Raw genomic sequence first — 24365 nt, forward strand, 5'->3', positions numbered from 1 at the left:
CTCTTGTTTTTATAGGCAGCCCTGCAAGTTGGGGGCCATGGAGAGAGGCTACACCAGTGTCGAGAAGTCATGCTTCTAACTTACAAATCCATCCCCATGCAAGTGGATGGGGAGCCCTGTAGGTTGGCCCCAGCTATGATTCGGATCTCCCTGAGGAATCAGGCCAACATGGTACAGAAGAGCAAGAGGAGAACATCCATGCCTTTACTTAATGAGTGAGTCTGCTCATGGCCTACCTTGCTTAACACGAAGACCTTGGAGAGGAGAGTGCAGAGCATGTGCATGGTCTGGGAACCTCACTGTGTTGGGAAGAGGAAAAAAGTCCGGGAGACTCAGCAGTTCCTTGGTTTCTCTCATGGGAACATATAGAGTTTTTTCCCCTTGTTTATTGTACAGTTCCACACCCTTCTTTTAGTAGTTATCACTGTACATGAGACAGATGATGATTCTTCACTGACCACTTGAGAATATATTTACTGGGACTCTCAGAAAATCATTGAGAGGGATTCTAGGGTGGTAAACTGTGTTCAGGTAAATGTGTTTTTGTTTGTTTTGTTTCAGGGAAGCACATAGTTAGCCTGCTCTTTACTTAGGTCGCTTGGAGAGCGTTGGTTTCTCCAGTCGCGGCTGGTTGGCAGAGCTGGTCAGTGGCTGGCCTCTATCCACATTGCATCTCTTTCTGCCTGCCAGCGAATTGTTCCCTTCCTGATGTTCCTATTTTGGGGTCCTGCATACTCTGGTGCTTCAACTCAGCATTGGCTATCTGGGCAGCATCCTATTGTCCAGACATAGCCTGACCCACTCTTTCACACGTGGTATCCCTCCTGGAGTTTTCCTTTCTTAGGCATTTTAATAAACTGACTTGAGGTAAGGTAATAATGACTAGATATTTAGAATGCATATTCATTTTATAGTGTGTCTCACTCCAACTAGTGATTAAGTGTCTGTGGGGTTGGAGAAGGGGATGGATAATGAACGGAAGTTTTGGCATCTTTTGAATATTTCCTATATATCATGCTGTATGCCTAAGGCCATTTCAGGGCTTAGCCTTGTGTCATTCTCTGTCACAGTGAGGGACTCTCAAAGGTGCTTCTCCCATTTGTGGCCTGTCATGCATGGTTATCTATTTGCACTGAGTGGCTGGCTTCCTTGTGGTGCCTGTAAAGCAAGGGCATGCTTTGCCATGCATTTATGCAGAAGTCCCTAGAATAGCCAGCAACACAGGTGCCCTCACTCACTACCAGCACTTACTGTTCTCTCTCTGTGGTGGCACATGTTGATGAGCAGGATTAGATAGTGCTCTCAGAGTATTCCAGCTTTTGGCATCTGGGTCTCACTTTGAAGCTGGGATAAAAAATCTACTCTGTCCTCTCCTTCCTTCTCTCCCAGAATCCAGACTTCCCCCAGAATTTTTCCTAGATTATTTTCCAGAGGTGTTTTTTAGTTACATGTCTTTCTTTGTTTACATTTTGCATTTAGTGAAACTCCTGACTCGTTCCTCGTGCTGCCTGCCCTCCCTGCCTTTACCTTCTGTTAGGTTAAATACACAATTGCTGAGGTTATATTTTAGAAAACGTGGAATGTCAGTAGTTGTATATGGTTCATCAGATTTACCCTAGAAATGTTAGAGTTACGTGGACCATGGGTTTGCCAGAAATCTATGAAATACTAAGTGAAAAAAAATCTCTGAAACTGTACTATAGTCTATGTTGTTGGGTCACTTTTAGATAGTTTGTTAAGAAGATATGCAGAAGCTAAAAGTTTTTACTATGTATAGTCAGAGAGCTCACAGTCTTAGGCCTGCTTCTTCTATATTTAATAACCTTATCAGACATGAAATGGTTTTCAGCTGGTTTAGTTTTAAACAGCTTTCACCTTTGTGTTGAGAATTCGTATTTGCTCAACAACCATATTGTTAAGAATTCATTTGGCTTTCTGCACCTATAGAAGCACATAAAAAGAATTGTTTTCTTTTTGTACTCATGGCACACGTGATATATGATGGCACTTCTTGTAGCTCTTAGCTATGCAAGTGTTCAAGAAGCAGCCTCAACTTAAAAATACTGTTACTGGCTGGGTACGTTGACTCACACCTGTAATCCCAGCACTTTGGGAGGTCAGGTGGCCGGATCACTTGAGACCAGGAGTTCAAGACCAGCCTGGTCAACATGGCAAAACCCCTTCTCTGCTATAAATACAAAAATTAAACAGGTGTGGTGGCACATGCCGGTAATCCCAGCTACTCAGGAGGCAGAGACACCAGAATCTCTAGGACCACAAGGCAGAGGGTGCATGGAGCTGAGATTGCACCACTGCACTCCAGTCTGGGCAACTGAGCGAGACTATGTCTGGAAAAACAAAACAAAACAAAACAAAACAAAACAAAACAAAAACCCCAAACAACAACAACAATAACAAACCCCAGAACTGTTATTTACTTTCTACTAGAGGCAGTGGTGCCTGCATCCAGGCCAGCCCATGCCCTCTGAAAGACTTACGAGAAATGGGAATAATAGTATAATTTTCATTTTATTAATGAATATTTATAAGACTTAAAAATAACAAAAATCTTTATTACTACTTGTGAAAAATTATTCAACACTGTATTTTCAGAAAATCAATACAGATAGCACATTTTCAAAAGAAAGCAAAAAACCCTAGTCACCTTGTAATATTTGCTTACTAAACCTTAATTTCTCTCATTCTAATCTTATTTACCTTCTATGATTAAATATTTCTTTCGATTTTACCAGAAAACCTTATTTTGAAATCTAAGGTCTTCCACTGGATTTCCAAGTGGAGTTTCAAGCTCAAGGTCAGCCTTTCCTTTAAGACTTTTCTATAAGTTTTCTTCCACCTTCTGAGTCCTTCAAGCCTTTCTCTGCTTTGGCCATCAATTGTGTGAAGTGTACCATTTCGAAGAAAGAGAAATTCGAAAGACATTTTCTTTATTTCCTGCCTTCCTTTCTTCGCCTGTCTTTTTTCTTTACTCAAGGAGAACTAGTCGAAAATATCTTTAGAATTTTTAGCTTAAAAACTTCTCTGTGTGTGTGTGTGTATGTTTGCGTGTGTGTATGTGTGTGTTTGTGTGAATGTGTGTGTGTTTGCGTGTGTGTATGTGTGTTTGCGTGAATGTGTGTGTGTTTGCGTGTGTGTATGTGTGTGTTTGCATGTGTGTGTTTGTGTGTGTATGTTTGCATGTGTGTGTGTTTGCGTGTGTGTGTGTGTGTGTATGTGTGTGTTTGCGTGTATGTGTGTGTGTGTTTGCATGTGTGTATGTGTATGTGTGTTCCCAATAAGAAGAAGGTGGCTGTTTAATTCATCTTTAAAAATTAGGCTCCTTTCACACAGCATGGTAATTGGATATTCGAGACGTAAGTGCTGTGGCTCCCTTAACAGCAGTTCCCTTTCCACTTAATGCCAGTTCTCCTTGTGGTTCTGCCCTTTCTCTGGGAGACTGTATCTCTGATCTGTGTCTTCAGCCCAGAATTTTCTTCTAAAAATTGAAGACTGATACCCAAATATCTCAGTTGACATTTTTACCTTAATGTCTCATAGTAACCTCAAACTACATGCTAGAAACTGGACTCATTAACTTTATTTCCTTGGCTTTTCTTCCCCACCATCCAGTGAGCCTATTCCATTCACAGTTGTACACAGGAAACTACCATCCACTCATTTGTCCTGTTCCTGGACTCTGAGGTTCTCTCAGTCACTTCTACTTCTATACACCTGCTAGTCCATTTCTGCATTGCTGTAAAGAAATACCCGGGACTGGATAATTTATTTATATTTATTTGTTTATTTATTGAGACAGAGTCTGACTCTCTTGCCCAGGCTGGAGTGCCATGGTGCCCTCTCGACTTACTGCAACCTCTGCGTCCCAGGTTCAAGTGATTCTCCTGCCTCAGCTTCACAAGGAGCTGGGACTACAGGTGTGCGCCACCATGCCCAGATGTATTTTTGATAGAGACAGGGTTTCTCCACGTTGCTCAGGCTGGTCTTGAAGTCCTGGGCTCAAGTAATCTGCCCGCCTCAGCCTCCCAAAGTGCTGGGATTACAGGCGTGAGTCACCATGCCCAGGCAAGGCTGGGTAATTTGTAAAGAAAAGAGTTTTATTTGGCTCACAGTTCTGTAGACTGTACAAGTATGGGACCAGCATCTGCTTGGCTTCTGGTGAGGCTTCAGGAAGTTTACAGTCAGGGCTAAAGGTGAATGGGGAGCTGGCATATCACATGGTGAGAGAGAGAGCAAGAGGGGGGAGGCACCATACTCATTTAAACAACTGATTGTCACATGAACTCAGAGTGAGAGCTCACTCACTACCCCAAGGAAGGCACCAAGTGTTTATGAGAGATCTGCCCCCATGACGCAAACACCTCTGACCAGGCCCCACATACAACATCGGGGATTCCATTTCAACATGAGATTTGGATGGGACACATGTCCAAACCATATCAACATCCATCAGGGTAGCTACCACATTCTTTGAACTCTATCTTCTATTTATTTCCCAAGTCTTTCACTCTCATCCCCTCTATCCTCTCTACTGCTAAAGCAGCCAGAGTTCAAAGGTCATGCGAGCTACCTCTCAGCAGCATTACTAAAGTATGCTTCTGACTGTTTTCTTGTTCCCACCCTTGCTGCCTTCACATAGTCTGTCTCTTCTGATATACCAGTTAGATTGATCTAAGAATCCCAAGCCTGTGTTCCTTAGCTTTGCAGACCTTTTCAATCACTCCCTTCCTCATTCTCTTTGCTCTTTGTTCCAGGGAAGATTGCTGTTCCTGGAACAGTAGCCTGTCTCCTACATCATCCTGGTTTTGCTTTCAAGTCCTCTTCTTGCAGTGCCCTCTGCACCTCTTTATCTTCTGCTAACTCCTCGCTCACAGCTTAGGACCCCATTGAATCACTACTTTTCCTAATAAGCCTTTTCTGTCTACTTCTAGCTGTTAGATGTACCTTTACGTGCTTCAGTGGTGCTCTTGGTTATTTTCATGACACTACTTACTAAAAACAGTTTAATCATGGATTTACTCCTCCCTTCTCTGCTCTGTGGGGAGGCCCTAGGATTTTCCTTTTAGGATCCCCAGTGTTGGTCATAGGTCCTGAGACACAGTCACATCTTGCATCAGTGACTCACGCATGAATCCATTCTATGAGGCTGTCTCTGCTGTGTTTCTCAGAAATTGCTTTCTAAGATAAGTCTAAAATTTTGTGAATATAAAACTAATATCAAATATGTTTTGATCGCATTGTCTTATAAATGAAAGATACATATTTAATGATTTCAAGCTATGGCCCACATGGATAGAAGGAATTTCCATGAGAAATAGTTAACTAATAGGGCCTCATGATGCCACTAGATCTTCATTTATGCAAACGGAAAAATTAATGTTTCCTAAAAAATATTTCTTGGCTTATAACCCCATTTGCCATTACTATACACAAACTAAAAAGCTAGGTCCCACTGTGTCCAGAAGCTCCTCATTTATTTGGGAGCATATGTCATTTTATCATAGCATAGGAATCTACACAGAGTATGAACTCCAGTAAATACTTTCCCCACAAAAAGGAATAAGCAGATGTATCTAGGTTCATATTCGTATGCTAGTAACATGATAAGCTGGATTATGTTCTTTATTTGCAAGATGCCATTGAAGGAGAATAGAAAGAAAATTACCCAGGTGTTTCAGGACATCTTCAATGAACTATTAATAAATGGATAATATTATCCTTAGTTCACTAGTAATTAAGGCTTCATTGTTAAAGACGGTCATTTTAACCAATGGCCAGATTTCTAGTCAGCAAACTTTGAATTGAGCAATCGAATTCCATCATCCTAGGCTGCTGAGACGTATTATATTGGTTGGAAATGATAGTACTTGGAGGATAACACAGACAGAGAGAGGCTTGGACTGGAGTTAACTCTTGGGTGACTTTGTATGAAAAGTTATGTATCCTGCAGAACAGAGAGATCCAGGGAACTAGGTCTCATGTAGTTCCAATGAAACTCTTTAAATAAGAGAGTGGAGAGAATAATTATGTAAAGTCAACAAAACATTTTGGGTTTAGTTTCTTAAATTCTACATTTTATCTTTTCTAGCAGCTGCTGTAGACTCCATTATAAAAGAAAGGAGAAAAGGGAGAAATCTGTGGTTTGATTTTTCTCCCCAGAATGTGGGTAGAATGACAGCAATACAGTGATAAAATGAGACTTTCTTGGTATTACCTTTGGAGTTTTTTAAAAGCCTTTGTTGTTCAACTGAAGGAAGTTGAAGTTTTGGTTCAGACACTTTTTAAGATGATTGTCTTTTGATGAGTGTTCCTATAAAGCCTGGGGAAACCTGATGGCTGTGTGATGAAAGGGTTAAATTGACTTTGAATCTTTTCAAAGATGAGTTTACCATGCCAGCCTACCACTCAATATGTAAGTGCGTGCCTTCTCTCCTTGGGTGTCCTGATGGGCCTGAGCAAGGGAGGCCATGATCATCTCCCCACACCCCCCGACCTGCTCTCCTGCATCGACCCCAGCCTGGCCCCGCTCCAGTCTGTGACTTGCCTAGAACCAGCGCCTTCCGTGTGTCCTGTTGGCTTTGTTGCTCTCACCCGCTTTTTTTGGATTATTTCCGTGGCTGGCTTGGTTTTCCTTTTCCTTTCCTTCGCTGTTTGGTGATGCGCTCATTTAATTTCTGTTTAAATTTTGTGTGTCTCTCTTTCTCTCCCCTGGCTTGTTCCTTGTCTGTCCACGCTGTCGCTGACTCTGTCTTCGCTGCTCATTCCCTGCTGCCTCTAGTATTCACCAGGTGCAAACTGCGGACCTGCGGCGAGTGTCTGCTCCCCCCGGCTCCTTCACCATGTGAGTACAGTGCCGTTCTGTTTCTACATTTTCTCCCCAGCCTCGTCTCCTCAGGGTTGGACTACCTGTGTCCCTTGCCTTCACAGGTCTGTTCCTCAGATAAGGAAGCCACCTCACCAGAATTGCTTTCTGTTGCCCTCTTTGATTTGAAATGGAGCTGTGAAGTTTTTTATGTTCTATGTGCTTCCATCCTCTATCTAAGTTAACAGTTCAATTTTTGGATGAGATACTTTAGGGCTCATGGTTGCCTGGGGTTGTGTAGAATTCCATACTAAGCATTGGTTTTTATGGAAAGTGCATAATACCATTAGACTATGTCATTACTTACAGCTCAGAGATAAGCTTGAGGAAGTGCCTGCAGCCCTCAATTTCTGGATGAAACCTTAAGATTATGCATGGAGTTTTGAGTGTGTGTATGTGCGTATTTCTATTTTGGAAGATCCATAGTTACAATAAAAGTTCAATGACCCCAAACTGTCACTGAGTTAGCAAAATGCATTTTTATGTATATTTAGGAGTTTCTGCTTAATGTAGTCCAGGGTATTATTTTTTTCTACTGAAAACAAAAAATATGTTTTTTAGCATTTCAGCTCAGAATTATTTTGTGCTGTGGACTCTGCTTTGTCCTTGATTTTCTCCATATCACATATGCTTGTCTAGCATTCATTATGTTTCAGGGACTGTTACAGATACTTTACATATTAATTAATTTACTCTCCCAACAACCCTTGGCCATATGTGGTATAATTATCTCCCTTCTATGCATGAGGAATCTGATAGAGAGCTTAAGTAACTTGCCCAAGGTCGCACAGTTAATAAATCATAGAGTGGGATTCAAACTCAGGAAGTCTGGCTTCAAAGTTCATGTTCTTAACAATTTGCAGTCTGCTGCCTTTCATCTGTCAGGATCCTGTGTATTTCTCAAGGCCCACTAGAATGATTACCTTTCCAAATAATTCTTCTTTGATTCTTGCTGTCAGAGTTAACTACACCCTCACTGGAGTTTATCATTCATGTATCTGTTACAGTTCTCAAGGTTTAATTTAGTGTTAATTACTTTAACTCTGTGTCTGTGTATTTCACACAGTAGACTTAGGCTATTTGAGATGATTGGCAATATCTTAATATGAATTTTGTGTTCCCAGCCCTGTTCAGAGATTTTAACATGAAGTATTCTGAAGCCAAACAATGATTGGTTGGTTTTCTTGGTGGAATGAATGAAGAAAAGAATACATGTCTAAATAGAATTGTACAGTATATAACATCTGGTGATATATATGACAAAGCAATTCCTAAAGTTCAGTTATATAATCCTACTTTCAACCCTTGTCTTATGCATACTAATTTATTTATTCGTTAAAATATGTATTTATTCAGAAACCTTTATTTTACACTTGCTCTGTGTCAGACACTAGTTTATGCTTTGTGTCTAGTGGTAAGCACAACATAGCACTACCTTCCTGGAGCTTACACTTGAGCAAAGAATCAATAAGAAAATGACATTTGATTGCCAATTTGAATGTTGTGGCTGGAGTAAAGTTGTGTGTTCTATAAAGGCCAGTTCGGTAAATTGGAGTTTAAGGAGTGGCTGCGCGTGATCATTATTTTTAGTGACTACATTGATCGTGACCAAAGAATTGAGAATGTTAACAGCAGAAACGCATGTGATAGTCACCCTGTTTCTATCATGGGTTAAATTTTGGTTGTATTTACACTTTAGTCATATATCTTAAATTGGACTGGTTTATCTCTTTTTCCACGAGTGTGTGTGCTACGTACAGTGAAGTAAATGGTCATACTTGTTTCTCTAGGGTGCAGCAGGCACTAAGTTGTGGTTACTTTAAAACTTGAATGTTAATTTGAAAATATTTTATATCTACATATATATATTAAATATTACATGTCATAGATTTCCTACCCATAGGTAAAACATTTATATGATAAACATTAAATCAGGATACTATTTTAAAAATCAGATAATAAAACGTTATGGAATACAGCAAGGAATGTGGAGAAAAGTTTAAGCGCAATATATGCATTTTGCCTTTTTATGTTATAGCAGTGAGGATAACCTTGATTTACTCACACACCAGTGTTTGCTAATTTCAACAATGTTGAGAAAACCATGGTAACATTGCTTTGGTCCTGTAGAAGTTAAGAGCCCCAGTATCATGAAGTGAGTTTTTATATATTTTTGCGGGGGAAGGGAAGGGGATTGCAATCTCATCGGCCATTCTCTGCTCAGAACAACTCTTTTTTACAGATGATCTTTTCTTTGGGTGAACCGTCTCTTTATGCTGCTCTTGAAGCAATTGTTCCTTCCTTGAGAAACTTGAAGTAATCTTTTTTTCTCTCTAGCTTTCAGAAGACTTTTTCTCCAGGGATGGAGTGCATGGTGGTAACAATGCAATGCATAAATTATTAGGAATTGCAACATACTACTAATGCCTGTGTATATGCAAAATTTCCAGTTTATTCAAAGAAAAATCATGAAATTTTATGTTTTGATCATATATGACAACATATGAATTGATGAATTTTAATCAATGGAATTTAGTGGTCTCATCCAATAGGACAAAGCAAAGCAAATAGAATATTTCTCCCCAAATCTTGTACAGTGCAACTTAATGAATTAATACATTCTTTATAATTGATTGGCTTCATGATGAAGTAAAGTCCTCATTGGAAGACACATGTACACACTACATTTCATAAATCATGACTAGTCATGCTAAATGCTGTAACTGCCAACTCCTATTCAGCTAATGCCAAAAAAGTGTGAAACTGCAGAATGTGTCTTTCTAGAACTCTCTTAGCCTTTAGTAGCTACCTCTCATTAGGTTCTATTTCCCTCCTGCTCTTCCCCCAACAAAATGAAATAATGTGTTCCATTTACACCTAATTTATTCATTGCTTTCATCTTCCAACAAACATTATTGAATGTTTACTTCGGTTACTAGATACTCTGTGGGATATTGGAGAAGCAGAGATGAGGACACTAAGGTTTCTGCCCAGGAGAAACGAACACACTAGGAACAAACCCAGTTGTGTTGCCTATGACAGAATTATGAAGCAATGCGACAAGCATTCAAGTAGAGGTTCTGTTTGTTCTTCCATATGAATGACTTTGTATTGAGTGTTTATTGTATTTGCTTTTATTTTTAATATTTAAAGTTAACATACTGTAAACCTGACTTTTCTTGTGTACAGTTCCATAAGGTTTAAGACATATAAAGATTCATATAACCACCACCATAGTCAGGATATAGATCAGTCTGTCACCCCAAAAGAGCTGCCTCATGATGTATCCCATTGTAGTCAAACCCTCCCATCTCCCAACCTCTAGCAACCACTAATCATTATAGTTTTGTGTTTTCAGGAATGCCATATAAATGGAAGTATACAATGTGTGGTGCATTGTAGTTGGCTTCTTTGACTGAACACTACACCTTTGAGATTTATCCAAGTTGTTGCATATATCAATTATTTGTTCCTTTTTATTGCCCAGCTGTATTTCATTGTATGGATGTTTTAGCTTGTTTACCCACTCCCCTATTGAAGGATATCTTGGTTATTCTTCCAGTTTGGGGCAATTATCAGTAGAGTTCCTATAAACATTGATGAACAGGTTTTATGTAAACATAAGCTTCATGTCTCTAGGTTAAACATGTAGGAATGGGATTGCTGGGTCATATGGTTAAGTGTATGTTCACCTTCGTAAGAAACTGACAAACCGTTTTCCAGAGTGGTCGCACCATTTTGCATTTCTACCAGCAATGTATGACCATTCCAGTTGCTCCACATCCCTGTCAGCACTTGTACTGTTAGCATTTGGGATGCATGTGTCCAAGTCTTTTGATCATTTTTTAATTGGGCTGTTTGTTTTCTTCCTGTGAGTTTTGAGAGTTCATCATGTATTCTGCCCCCAAGACCTTTGTGTGCTTTGCAGGCATTTTCTCCCAGTATATATCCTGTCTTTTCATTCTCTTGATGTTATCTTTTGTAGAGTAAAACCTTTTGACAGAATCCAGATGATCATTTTTTTTTTTTCTTTATAGAGTTGTGGTATTGGTATTATGTTAAAGTACTCTTTGTCTAATTCCAGGTGAATATTTTCTCCTTTGCTTTCTCCCAAAAGTTTTATAGGTTTTCTGTTTTGCATTTAGTTATGTGATCTGTTTTGAGTTCTTTTTCTATAAGATGTGCTGTTTAGCTTGAGGTTAATGTTTTCGCATATGGATGTTCAATCCTTTCAGCACCATTTGTGAAAAGATTATCTTTTTCTATTGAATTGCCTTTACAACTCTATCAAAAAATCAATTGGATGTACAAAAAGTCATCCCTTAGTATCCATAGGGGATTTTTTCCAGAGTCCCATTTCTTAGATTCTTAGGTGCTCAAGTCCCTCATATAAAACAGGTATTTGCATATAACCTATGTACATACTTTCATGTATTTTAAATCATCTCTAGATTACTTATAACATCCAATACATTACAAATGCTATGTAAATAGTTGTTATACTGTATTGTTTGGGGAATTATGATGAGATAAATAGTCTGTACATGTTCAGTATAGACAAAACCATCATTTTTTTTCTGACTATTTTCAATCTGTTGTTGGTTGAATCTGCAGATGTGGAACCCACAGAAATGGAGAACTGATTGTGCACACACACGTACACACACACAGACACACAGATCCAATGTAAACTCTATTCTGTGCCATTGACCTATGGTTTATGCCTTTGCCAGTGCCATATTCTTTCTATTATTGTGCCTTTATAATAACTCTTAAAATCTGGTTTCATTATTCCTCCAAATTTATTCTTCATTGTCAACACTGTCATGGCTATTTGAGTTCCTTTGTCTTCCCATAAACATTTTTAGAATCAGCTTGCCTATGTCTCCAAAAATTCTACTAGAAATTGGATGACTGGAATTATATTGAGTGTATAGATCAACTTGGGGAATGTTGACATCTTTACTGTGTTGAGACTCTCAGTTCATAAATTCTTTATGTCTCTTAATTTATTTGATTTGTCCATCATTGCTTGGTAGTTTTCTGCATAAAGATTTTGTACATATCTTGTTAGATTTGTGCCTACGTAGTTCATGTTTTTGGAGCTATTGTAAATGGTATTTTTTGGTGTGTTTTTAAAATGTTTGTTTCCAATTGCTCATTGCTAGTATATAGAAATACTATGGATTTTCTTTTTTTCTTTTGAGACAGGGTCTCACTCTGTCACCCAGGCTGGAGTGAAGTGGTGCGATTTCAACTCACTGCAACCTCTGCCTCCTGGGTTCAAGTGGTCTTCCCATCTCAGCCTCCTGGGTAGCTGGGGACTGCAGGCACAGAGTAACATGCCTAGCTAACTTTTGAAGTAGTGTGGATTTTTATATGTTGACCTTATATCCTATTGGCCTTACTAAATTCATTTTTTAGTTCTAGGAGTTTGGTAGCATCCTCAGGATTTTCTCTGTAGTTCAGCATGTCTGTGAATAAGGATAGTTTTATGCCTTTCTTTCTAATCCGTATGCCTTTTCTTTCTTTTGCATTGTTGTCCTGGCTAGGATTTAGAGTACAATGTTGAATAAGGGTGATGAGAGTTTCCCTCCTTGCTTTGCTTCTGATATTAGGGAGAAATCATTCTGTCTTTCACCATTAGATTGATTATTAGTTGTAGAATTTTTGTGGAAGTGTTTTGTCAGTATATCTGGAAAAGATTAGGGCATTATTTGTTCTTTATATGTTTGTTAGAATTTACCAATGAAACTCTGTGGGTCTCAAGATTTTTTCTCTTTTTAAGCAATAAATTCAATCCCTTTAGGAGTTGTAGGACTACTCAGGTTATCTATTTCACCATGAATGAGTTTTAGTTGTCTTACAGTGGCTCGAGGTGTTTGAGGAATTGGTCCATTTCATCTAAATTGTTGATTAATGTATGTAGAGTTGTTGTATTTCCTTCTCTCTTTCATGTCTGTGAGGTCTGCAATACAAGTTTTCTTTTATTCCTGATATTAGTAACCTGTATATTTTTTCTTCTTTGTCCATCTTGGTAGAGATCTATTTTATTGACTTTTTTGAGGAATTGACTTTTGTTTTACTAACTTTCTTGATTGTTTTTCAATTTGCAATTTTATTGATTTCTGCCCTTTATTATTTCCTTCCTTTTGCTTGATTTGGGTTTATTTTGCTCTTTTTTCCCCATTTTTTTCTAAAGTGGAATCTTTTATTTATTTGCTTCAGTATGCAGTTGACTCAAGTTCAGGCCACAAGTTTTGACTAATCTTCTAAGGGTTGTGGTTACAATGTTAGTTTTATTTCCAAAGTCTTTGCATTGCTATTCTTATCTGTGTGGCTTATGAATGACTAGGTTGCCAGTATGGGATCTGGGGGGAGGTCTACCCTGTAGTTCAGTTCCTAAAGTCTATGACCTGGTGTTTAGGGCTAGATTCATGTATTTGCAGCCTAGAGATAAACCCCCAAGAGTTCGTGAACATCTTTATGGAGTTGTTTTCTGAGTTCCTTCCTCTCTGCTGTCATCCCTGTTTCCTTCTGGTTTCTTGGGGCTTCCTTTGTTTAGTCCTTGTGCCAGAAAGGCTAAGGCTTTAGTTACCTTACTTTGCTGCATACTGCCTACAACTGTGTTCGTGTCCAGGGCCAAGCAATGATAACAGAAAGAAAAAGAAGCAATGATAGTTTATGCTACTCTCTTGGCATCATAGCCCCTGTGATTAGAGGGGAAGCCCCACTTTCCTCCTAAGTTTAGGTGCCCGAAGGCTTTGTCATTGCTGCTGCCAGAAATAGTGAAAAGGCCTGAGTAGTGGTGTAGTGGGAGAAAATGGAGGGGGGAAAAAAGAAAAGGAGATCCTCTTCCATTTCTTTCAGCATTCAGAGTCCCTTCTTTTCTTAGAGCTGGACCACAAGCATTTTCCTAGAGCTCTTTCTCTCTGCTCCTGGTGTCCCCTTTTGGACTTTATGTTGCCTGGAGTCCAGGCTGGGACTTACTGGAGGGAGAGGGGTTTGGGAGTTTACTACCACTTTGATAGTATCTTAAATTCTGATGTTCTTCACCAGTCTACTGCTATAGTTTACTTTTCAAAGTTCTCAAATAGCTGCTTTATGAATCCTGTCCACAATGTATAGCTGCATTCAGTGGGGAAGAAATAATGCTGTGTGCTGACCCACCTTCACCAGGATAGGATCTTCCCTGCTTTTTGAAGCAGAGAACTATCGGACTGCATTCCTTCTTGCCCACTGCAGTGACTCAGCTAGTGTCATAGCTAAACTCAGCAAAACAACTCTGCAGAGAGACCAGTGTATTTTGAACTACAACTAACATATGTTAAGTGTAATATACCATCTTGCACAGCAGTTACAATTTAAACATAAACAGGATATAACCCACTGCTAAATTGTGTGGGTCTGCTTATTACCTTGGGAAAAGCAAAGTTAGAAACAGATCCACAAAACAAGTATGAGTTGTCATATTTGACCACTGAATATGACTCAGCATTCCAAAATTGCTTGTGATAAATGAAGGCTTCTTGGTAAGGATGAAAGTAAATTGATTTTTGTTCAAGGAAGAAAGGGAGTTTCATTAAAAGAAAGGGAAATATTTTTGATATATTAAAATATTTTTATGGTTCTGTTTTGGGTTGAGTTTAAGAATTTTATTGTTATAAAACTACCAACACAGAGCAAAGTACCTTTGATCTTCACAACTGAAGAAAACATAAATTAGCCGTAGTTGGTTAAATGTTTGCATGCTTCTGGCCAGAGAAGTAAACTAGAAGATCCTTTGAAAAGTTTTCTAAAATTCTATAATTCTATTCTACAACTAGTCACATCAAAACTTTTGGTCTAACATTTGCTTGAGTTTGTGTAATATATTATGAAAGATCTCTTTATTCTGTTTACTTTGTCGTGTCCCTTTAATTAGAAAATAAGTCTTGATTTGTGTTATTCAGAACCCTTTTTCCTTTCCTTTCCTCTCTTTATAAACTCTGCCACACCTTAACTCTTTAAGGAAGTGGAAATTTACATGCATGCCTTCGTATACTGTAAGGCTTACCTCTAAAGCAGCTGAGATGATCCATCAGATATGGTTTGCCTCAATGAATTAAGCTGCTGGTGGCTAATACACAACCTTCCTGGGAGTCTGAGAATGAATCGCACTCACGGGCCAGTGGAGCCTCCAGAAATGTGCTTCATGTCTGGGGCAGAAATCTGTCCAGATTCTGATTCATGGATTATAATTTTTGAGTCATAGCTCCTGGACCCAAAAACCAATTTTGAGGGTATCAAAGCAGCCTAAGTACTTCAACTTGTGTGATTAGGTTTGTCGGTCATGCCTTTGTTGTTGTTATTGCATCCCTAGGTGATTATCTCTGAATTGTAGGATTATCGATAATTTTTTTTTTTAATTTCTGTATTTTCTGATGGATTTCCATGAATGGGAGTATTTCTAAAAAGGGATGAAAAAGCAAAACACTTCATATTTTTGAAAGAACAGTAGAGAATTGCTACATTCATAGAATTGAAAGGCATGCCATTTGCTGAATCTTAAGGTCAGATAGTGAAGTGTAAGAGTTAGCCTCAGGCTACCTGGAAAGCAAAGATATTTGCTCTCTAAACTTCTGAGCAAAGGAAGATGCTAAACTTTGCCCATCGTCACTTCTTCCTTCCTCTCTCTCCCTTGGCTCCTGAATTTCTTGGGTAGTCTTACTAATAATTTCACTTCAGACTGTGCACAGTTTCTTGACTTTCAGTCATACCATCATGTCATCCCTTCTTTCCTCTTGTTATGCCACTCTTCTCTACTAGTTCCATAAAACAGACATCTGCAATGGATAATTCCAAAGAAAGGAAATTAATGGTTACTTGGACTTCAGCTCATGCCAGTTTCCACACTTTATCTCTCAGTTTCCATGAGAGCCCAGACTGCAACTTTAAAAATTTTTTTTTGAAATTTTTAAATGAATTTCTCCCATGAGTTCCCTCACTCTGCCTGGTCTTCCATTGCACTCTGAGGGGTCTAGTGACACAAAGAAAATGGGCAGCAGAAGCAGTCCATGGGTCTGTAGCCGGAGCATCTTCCTCCTTATTCTGCAACCCCTCTTTCCTTATGGTAACATCCTTCTGATTTGAGTATTTGGGGGAACCCTGCATTTGTCTGTGTAACATAGGCCACGTATTAACCTTTTGCATTTCAGTTTTTCAGATATTAAAAAAACGGCCGTTGGTGCTTGGAATTCCTATCAGCTTTGAAGTTCTGTTATGGTAGAATTCAAAGCATGACCTTAGGGTCATAAGAAAATCTGTCCCCAGAAAACCTGTAACATGAAGTGGATGAGACTTGCTATGGGACAAGACGGGGTTGTCCTTTGTTCTGAGTACTGGGCAGGGAGGCCAGGCCCTGTTCTGCCTTGGTAAGCATAATTCACGTCTCACCTTTCTGTCAGCAAGAACCAAAGTGGATTTTTACATTTAGCTAGAGACGTAATATGTACCTAAGCACCTTGCTCTGTGATCAAATTTAACACCCTACTAACTTCTAAGGTCACAATTGCTACTAGTCTCATTCCCTACATGAGAAGACAGAGAACAAGAAATGGTAGGAAACTTGCTTATGATTGCGTGCTGTAAATTGATAAAGTTGACATCATAGCCTTTAAGGCATTGACCTCTGCTGTCAGTATCACTTCTGGTCAATTTCTTGTGTGTGTGTGTATGTATGTATGTATATTTATATTATTTATATATTTTAATCCAATCATATTATATACACTTTTAAAGGAAACTTGGTATGAATAATAATAATTCAATTCTGAGTGTTGCAAATGTGTGAATCTTTGGTGTCATAGGTTTATAGTTCAAGTGTTGTTATAAAATTTCAGAATGACAAATTCCAGTTAAAAATAGCACCGCTAAATAATTTGAAGTATTTTAGAATCGTAAGGAGTGGTGTTTGAACTGACAAACAGGCTTATCAGGAAACGTCATGCTGACATCCACAGTGGAGGAATTATTCCTGAGTTCTTATATTAGTAACAGTCAACCCAGAGCTTGGCAATCAGTCCACTTACGTAAAGGCGCAATACACTTAGGGCCCCCTCCACATTTAACATTCTATCTTGTTGCTGTCAAATTTATTTTTAGAGATGAATTATTCATGTCCTCATAGGTGTAGAAATAGTCTTACCACTCAGCACTTTTCATATAGTAAAAGGTTACTTCAGAAGTGCAGCGGATATTTACTGCAGGTTTTGTTGCTTGAGTGTGCAGGGAATAAGGGAGCTCTTGCAGAGAATTCAGACTTGGGGGTAAAGGCGAGAGTTTACAGGAAGGGTTGGGTATAGTACATGTGCCAGGTATGTTTGGCAGGGAAAAGGAGGGGGAAACATTTGTGAAATTTTTAAAAAATAAAAATAAATTTCAAAAATAGAAATCTGACTTTAGAGATATAATTAGTCCAACAAATACAACACTTGTTTTTTAGATTTTTTCTATGTTTTTAATAGATAAGTGAAAATTAAGGTCTGAAGAGCCAGGGCAGGGATAGCAAACTGGCAGAGATTCTCAGGACAGTTTGGAATTATTGAAAATTAAAAATTAGATTTCTCTCATTCTTCCATTATTTATCTTTTTATAAACACTGGTTGTAGGATTAGAACAAAACGAGTTAGTTCTTTTAGTGCAACTTTTTAGTAGATATCTGTATGAGTTTGCTAGGATTGCCATAACAAAGTACCACAGAGTGAGTGGCTAAAACAACAGAAATTTATTTCCTTACAATTCTGGAGGCTATAAGTCTGAATGAAGGTGTCAGCAGGGTTGGTTTCTTCTGAAGTCTGTCTCCTTGTCTCGTAGATGCTGTCTTCTCGTGTCTTCATATGATCTTCCCTCTTTATATGTCTGTCCAAATTCCCTCTTTGTGTAAAGGACACTAGTCATGTTGGATTAGGTTCCACTCTAACAACTTCATTTAAACTTAATTACTTCTTTAAAGACCCTGTTTCCAAATACAGTCACATTCTGAAGTGCTAGGGGTTAGAACTTCAACTTACCAATTTGGGGGACAGATAACTTAGTACATAACAGCATCATATTGGATAAATTTGATTGAATTTTAGTTACATTTCCTTTTGTTTCACCTTCTGAAGACTAAATTTGTGTATATTATTTGTATAAATATTTTACTTATTTAAAATATTTTTTATTAAAGGGTATAAGAAGAGCTGAAGAACATTACCCTGTTATTTATAACAGATTTTCCATATTAATTATATAGATACAATAAGGTTATTGACATCTCTGGACCCAAATTCACTTCCTGTAAAATAAGGTGGTTGAACAATATGTACTTTAAATTTTTGTCCAAATCTGAATTCCTAAAGCATGATTGTAATTTAAAAAATATACAGAAATACGTACAGACTATAAACGGGAAGGAAAAGGAATACTTTTGTTAGTCTTTGTGAGTAAAATATTTGTTTAAAAATGGACTCCCCACCCAGAAAACAAAACAAAGCAAAACAAAAGAACTAAATATTTTTAAATTGACCGTTATAACTGCAATGTTATTAATGGATTTGCTGCATTCAGGAAGGAAAAAGAGGCATTTCGATTTTTACTCCACTGACATTTATCCTCTGACATATCAACAAAGAAACCTAGATGTTTGTTTTGAGCTTTCCAAGAGTGTATTTATTTTGGATTACTTTGCTGAAGTGGCAATGGAGTGCGAGGTGCATTTCATTTGTAGGAAGGCTTCAATTTAATTATACCAATTTGATTGAGTTTTGCTGGTCTGTCATAACACCCTGAAACACTTACATGAAATGAAAAGAAAGTACCTTTTAAAAAGCATAAAAAGAAAGTATTTGTTGATGCTACATTTAATTAATCCCTAGAACTCATCACATTTTGTGTCAGAAAATGAAATTCTATAAATGATTCACGAAGTTCCATAGTTATAGCCCAGGTATTTGACTGAAATAAAAACACTTTTCATCTTGGGCCATTTTAAAAATTAAGAAAAAAAGATAAATAAAATTAAAGTACCATTGGAAGAATTACAAATGGAACAAAAAGGCCAAAGCTTTTCAGCCTTATAATATATTATAAAGACCTATAGTTGTATTTGTTTGAAAAAGTAATCACTTAGACCTTACTGCTCTTAAGAAAGGTGGTTTATGTCCTCTAATTGGGATGTGATTGTGTCATTTGACTTGATGTTATTTTGTTGTCCAGGAAAAGTAAAACAAGTATGTTTTCTTGAGTAAAGGGTCTTGTCTTATAAATACATTGGTTTGCTGCCTTTAATAGAGACTTGATTTATTTTAATATGGTAAGTGAAAGGAGAGAAAGAAACGGAACAAGCAAAGGCACTCCAAATTATTTTCACATTCTATCATGATGTTATCAATAAAACCATTATTTTTTCTTTTTCATTGTTTTCTTTTTAATATTTATGGCGTCGAAATATCTAACTAGTTATTTTGTGTTTATTTCTCCTTCATCCAAGTAATTTATTTTATTTATTTACTTTCATTATTTTTTTCTGAGAGAGGGTCTCACTCTGTGTCTAGGCTGAGGTGTAGTGGCACTATTATAGTTGACTGCAACCTTGAACGCCTGGGCTCAAGCGATCCTCCCGCCTCAGCCTCCTGAGAAGCTGGGACAACAGGTGCATGCCACCATGCCTATTTATTTATTTAAAAAAAGTATTTAGAGACAATCTCACTATGTTTTCAAGCTAGCCTCAAACTCCTGAGTTCAAGTGATCCTCCCCAAAATACTGAAATTACAGGTGCCACTGCACCTGGCCCCAACTGACCCATCAGTCCGCCCATAAAAGTATATTTTGGAGAACTCTTTTTCTCAACCTTACTATCAAATTTTGTCAGAGTTATTTTTGCTGATGAATAGTTGTTATATTGATATAATTATTGTGTCATTGTTGTAAGTTCTGTTCTAGAAATGTCTTTATTCTGTCATTTTTACGAAGACAAGACAAATGTTTCCAAAAAATAAGAGTAGTTTATAAAATCCCTTAGTCATTGGATCCGGAATTAGAGAAAGGTAATGAAAGGTTTCCTCCCAGTTGGCTAAACGGGTCAAATTGGAAAGGAGGGAGGGTCAGGTTTAGAGGACTCTCAGTTCTTCCTTCTTGGATTTCTGACAAGAAAATTTGGTCTAGTGGGAACACATCACAGCTGTAGATTGATGAATAGAATTATGGGGCCATCTATGTCTCTCTCCAGAGCCAAATGTAGCTCCCCACTGAGGATTCAGGACCTTGGCAAGCAATTGTCAACCTGACCAGGTAAAATACTAATTACCTACTAATGAAGAAAAATAAAAACAACAATTCTGCAATGATTTTTTCTCTGATACTCAGATTTTAGGAAAGTATATACATTCATTCATGAAATATTTTATGGGAAAGGCTAAAACCATTTAAGAAAATGCCTTTTATGCAATGCCGCTTATTGTCAGGCCAATCCTTACTTTTTATTTCCCTTATAAAAACAAAACATGGTGTCTTCCCTTGACTGAGCCTGTTTCCTGGAAATGCAGATCTACTACCACACAATTTGCAGAGTAGCTTTTCAGTAGTAATGTGTCCTGTAGCTCATACATACCATTCTTTCTATAAATAATTGGGTTATATGATTTCCCTGTTTTAAGATAGCAATATCTATTTTTGCTTCATTGCTTCATGAATTTTGACTACTTTTTTTTGGATATTTTTATTTATAAAAATTCAGAATCTTTGATTTTTTTCTATTGGTTTGTAGATGAAATGTATTCAATATTTAAAGATTATGCATAGTCTATTTTGGTTAAAATACTGTTTTAAAGTTACACATAGACACTCAAATACCACCACTTAATTCATTAAAGTGCTTAGAGTTACTAGAAGGTTAGCGACTATACCAGTAGTCAGAAGCCTAGTTTTGGTGTTCTTCATGGTAGGTGTGCAAGACCACAAGTGTTTTCTTCTGTAAAATGACATTTTAAAAATACACAAATCATAACACCTCATCCACACCGTATTCTAGCAATGAAAGTGAATCGGTTGCAAATAAGAACAGGAAAATATAGCAGTTTGTGATTGCAAATCCCGGGGAAGATTTTTAGCATTTTAAATAACAATTAAGTTTCAGAGATCCCTCTGATTTGTAGAAACTGAAAGCTGAAGCAGAAAATATCTGTCTTCCTGAGCACATGAGATCTAAATCCATTTTGATGGCTTAGGAGTAACATTGTCCTCTTATGTCTCATTGGTTCAAGCCCAACTGCTCCTTGCTCCGCTAAGTGTAGTGATGAATAATCCTCCCTCCAATCGGCAGTAAAAGAATTCTCCATGCTGTGAGAATTCCATCTGGTACCACTGATTGCAGGCTATGGTATTAAAAGTAACTCATGTTAGTGTTTTGTGATAGAATCTTTAATCATTTTTAATAACCAGGAAACCTTCATTACATGGATTTACTTCTTAAAGTGGAAATGATTTTGGCCTGATGTGATGAAAGACAGCTTGAGTTTTTACTTGTTCCCATTCCAACTGTTCTTGATTTTTCTTCATCTCAACAGTTGGAATTTGCAGAATTCTCCTATGAGAATGCATGTTATCTGTATGTCTAATTTCCATTTGTTTCTATTTCCTGTGGTACTTACTTCTCGTTTGTCTTTTATTAGGATATTTGTCCATCTTTTACATTCCTTAAGCATGAAAGAATGTAAAAAGAGTGTGTGTGGGAACTTAAAGTCTAGAACTCTTACCTTAAAAGACTTTTTTTAAGGTTGTCATCTCTAATTGCCAGTTCGTCAAATATCAGGGCAGAAGACGCCATCTTCATGAGACTTAAATTTGCAATAATATCTGATAATGAGTAGAAATTATTCTCTTTTGTATTAAGCAGGGGCAAGCCAGAGGCTCAACTTGATACCGGAAGGTGGTACAGCAATACTGTAATGCATAATCAGTGATATTATTTCTTGTTTGTTGGTTTTAGTTATGGGAGTGGGTTTTTCCTTTGAATCAAATTCTTTTGAGTGGTCCCCATTGTGGCCAATGATTCTGGCCTAATCACACATGATTAGGTGTGATGAAGAATGTAGTCAGTTGTCAGGAAAAAGAATTTTTCTCATTGCAAATTTAGGAAGTCCATATGAGGATCAGTAATTTAACACATATTGAAAGCCTCATAATAAACATACGTTGTGGGAGATTTAAAGATGAATATAGTTGGGCATCCTGTCCTTGAAGAGTTCATGATGTACTGGGGAGAGTAAAATCATCGTATCATGATTACATTTATGTTTTAAACAGTGTGCAGTGTGAAGAAATTTTTGGATGCAGGGGGCCAATTAGTCTAGGTGCAAGATGATAGTACCTTGGTCTAAAGGGGTTTTAGTGGAAGAAGCAAAGAAGCATATGTATTTGCTTCTTTAAGATTTAGAGGAGGATAAATTGCAGCAGAAAGAAGGAGCTTCTGGAAACTTAGTTGCGAAACCAAAAGAGAGTTTTGAACTGAATTCCAAAAGTAAAGAGCTTCAGGAAGCAGGGAGTTAACCACAGTGGGGAATGCTACTGAAAAGGAAAGTCAGGTGAATTTAATATGCATGAGTAAAGGAAAAGGAGAAAGTAACTATTGTATAGTCTTATGGAGAGGGAACTTTGAGATTCTGGGGCAATGAATTGTTCAGTGGCTTAAAAAATAAATCTGTGACTCTGGTAATAAAAAGTTATAACGTGGCCGGGTACAGTGGCTCACACCTGTAATCCCAGCACTTTGGGAAGCTGAGGTGGGTGGATCACCCGAGGAGGTCAGGAGTTTGAGACCAGCCTGACCAACATGGTGAAACCCCATCTCTACTAAAAATAAAAAATTAACTGGGCGTGGTGGCACATGCCTGTAATTTCAGCACTTTGGGAAGCTGAGGTGGGTGGATCACCCGAGGAGGTCAGGAGTTTGAGACCAGCCTGACCAACATGGTGAAACCCCATCTCTACTAAAAATACAAAATTAACTGGGCGTAGTGGCACACTCATGTAGTCCCAGCTACTCAGGAGACTGAGGCAGGAGAATCGCTTGAACCCAGGAGGCGGAGGTTGCAGTGAGCTGAGATTGTGCCATTGCACTCCAGCCTGGGTGGGCAACAAGAGGAAGAAGTCATAACACATGTATGTAGGGATGGCTCCACATAAAATTCCAGAATTGGATTAACAAGCCAGTAACAGTGATGACGTTCACTGCCACAAAAGGAAACAGGTGGTCAGAAGAATTTGAAATATCATTCAAGGTTGTTAGTCTGTTTATTTTCCTCTAAAACAAAAATGGTGAAACTCTATGCTTGTTAACCTGCCCTGCAGTGCCACTGAGGGAAGCCACTGCTTGCTTCGTCTCCAACTTTGCTTCCCTTTAAATACCATGAACACAACACTGAACAGAAAACACACTGTAGAATAACCATGTGGTAATTTAGTTATGGGAGTGAGTTTTTCCTTTGAGCAAAATCCTTTTGAGTGGTCCCCATTCTGGCCAGTGATTCTGACCTAATCACACATGAAAAATCTATCCTCAAAAGCATAGTTTTTATTTTTTTTTTTTTCATTTTATAAAGTTTTGTAAGTCTGTGGAGTACAAGTGTAATTTTGTTGCATGCGTAGATTACATAGTGGTGAATCAGGCCTTTTAGGGTATCTATCACCAAAATAGCATATGTTTTACCCATTAAGTAATTTCTCATCATTCAAGCCCCCCCAAGCATAGAAATTTATTACAAATTTCCATGGATGCTTTAAAATTTTAATTACAATGTGACTTTGAAGATCTCCAAAAAATTTAAAAAATAATTTCTGTTTCAGCCAATGTCATAAAAATTTATTGACATTTGATGCTCATAGTCTGCAATATTTTAACCATCAAGGCAGCAAATATTTCTTTGATATGCGTCTGGCTTTAGTGGTTAACATTTGTACTCTTTTGACATTAGTCTGTGTGACTGATTATTTTTGTAACTTAAAAGCCCATTCCCTAAAAATAGTGGTAGATAGGCTAATAAACACAGACTATGGAGAGGAAGATTTAGACTGTAGGAAGAATTTGCAAATGCTTAAGTTAGCCTGAACAAAGACTAAGCCACTTCCATTAGCATCTTACTGCTGGATGAGGATCAAGCAGAGACTTAGAATAGCCATTTGAAGATGCAGTCTTAGGGGTGTGTAGAATCAGATGGAATAGCAAATATTGAATTAGATGAGACTGAAGATTGCTTTTGACTCTATAATACTTCCATGATCTTATAAGAAGGACTGGAAGAATAGCTGCCTCAAAGAATTTGTAAGCTGTAACATATCCTATTATCTCCTCACAAATGGATGTCTTAGAGACTGAGAACTTACTCAACTTCCATCAAGAAAGAATTAATAACCTCTGAAGGTACTTTCTCCAGGAAAGCATGTTGGGCAGTGGGAGCGCATGACTGA

General features: G+C 37.9%; 1 protein-coding gene across 1 annotated transcript in view; it reads left to right on the top strand.

The window, feature by feature from the left end:
- The window catches only part of DGKI (diacylglycerol kinase, iota), a 481484-nt gene that overhangs the window by 322021 nt on the left and 135098 nt on the right, over positions 1–24365 (top strand). Inside the window, exon 20 of the mRNA XM_011995483.1 lies at positions 16–215. Coding sequence (XP_011850873.1) covers positions 16–215 — 200 coding nt within the window. The remainder of the gene's footprint in view (positions 1–15; positions 216–24365) is intronic.

The sequence above is a fragment of the Mandrillus leucophaeus genome, unplaced genomic scaffold (genome assembly GCF_000951045.1).
Source record: "Mandrillus leucophaeus isolate KB7577 unplaced genomic scaffold, Mleu.le_1.0 Scaffold49, whole genome shotgun sequence".
Taxonomy (NCBI): Eukaryota; Metazoa; Chordata; class Mammalia; order Primates; family Cercopithecidae; genus Mandrillus; species Mandrillus leucophaeus.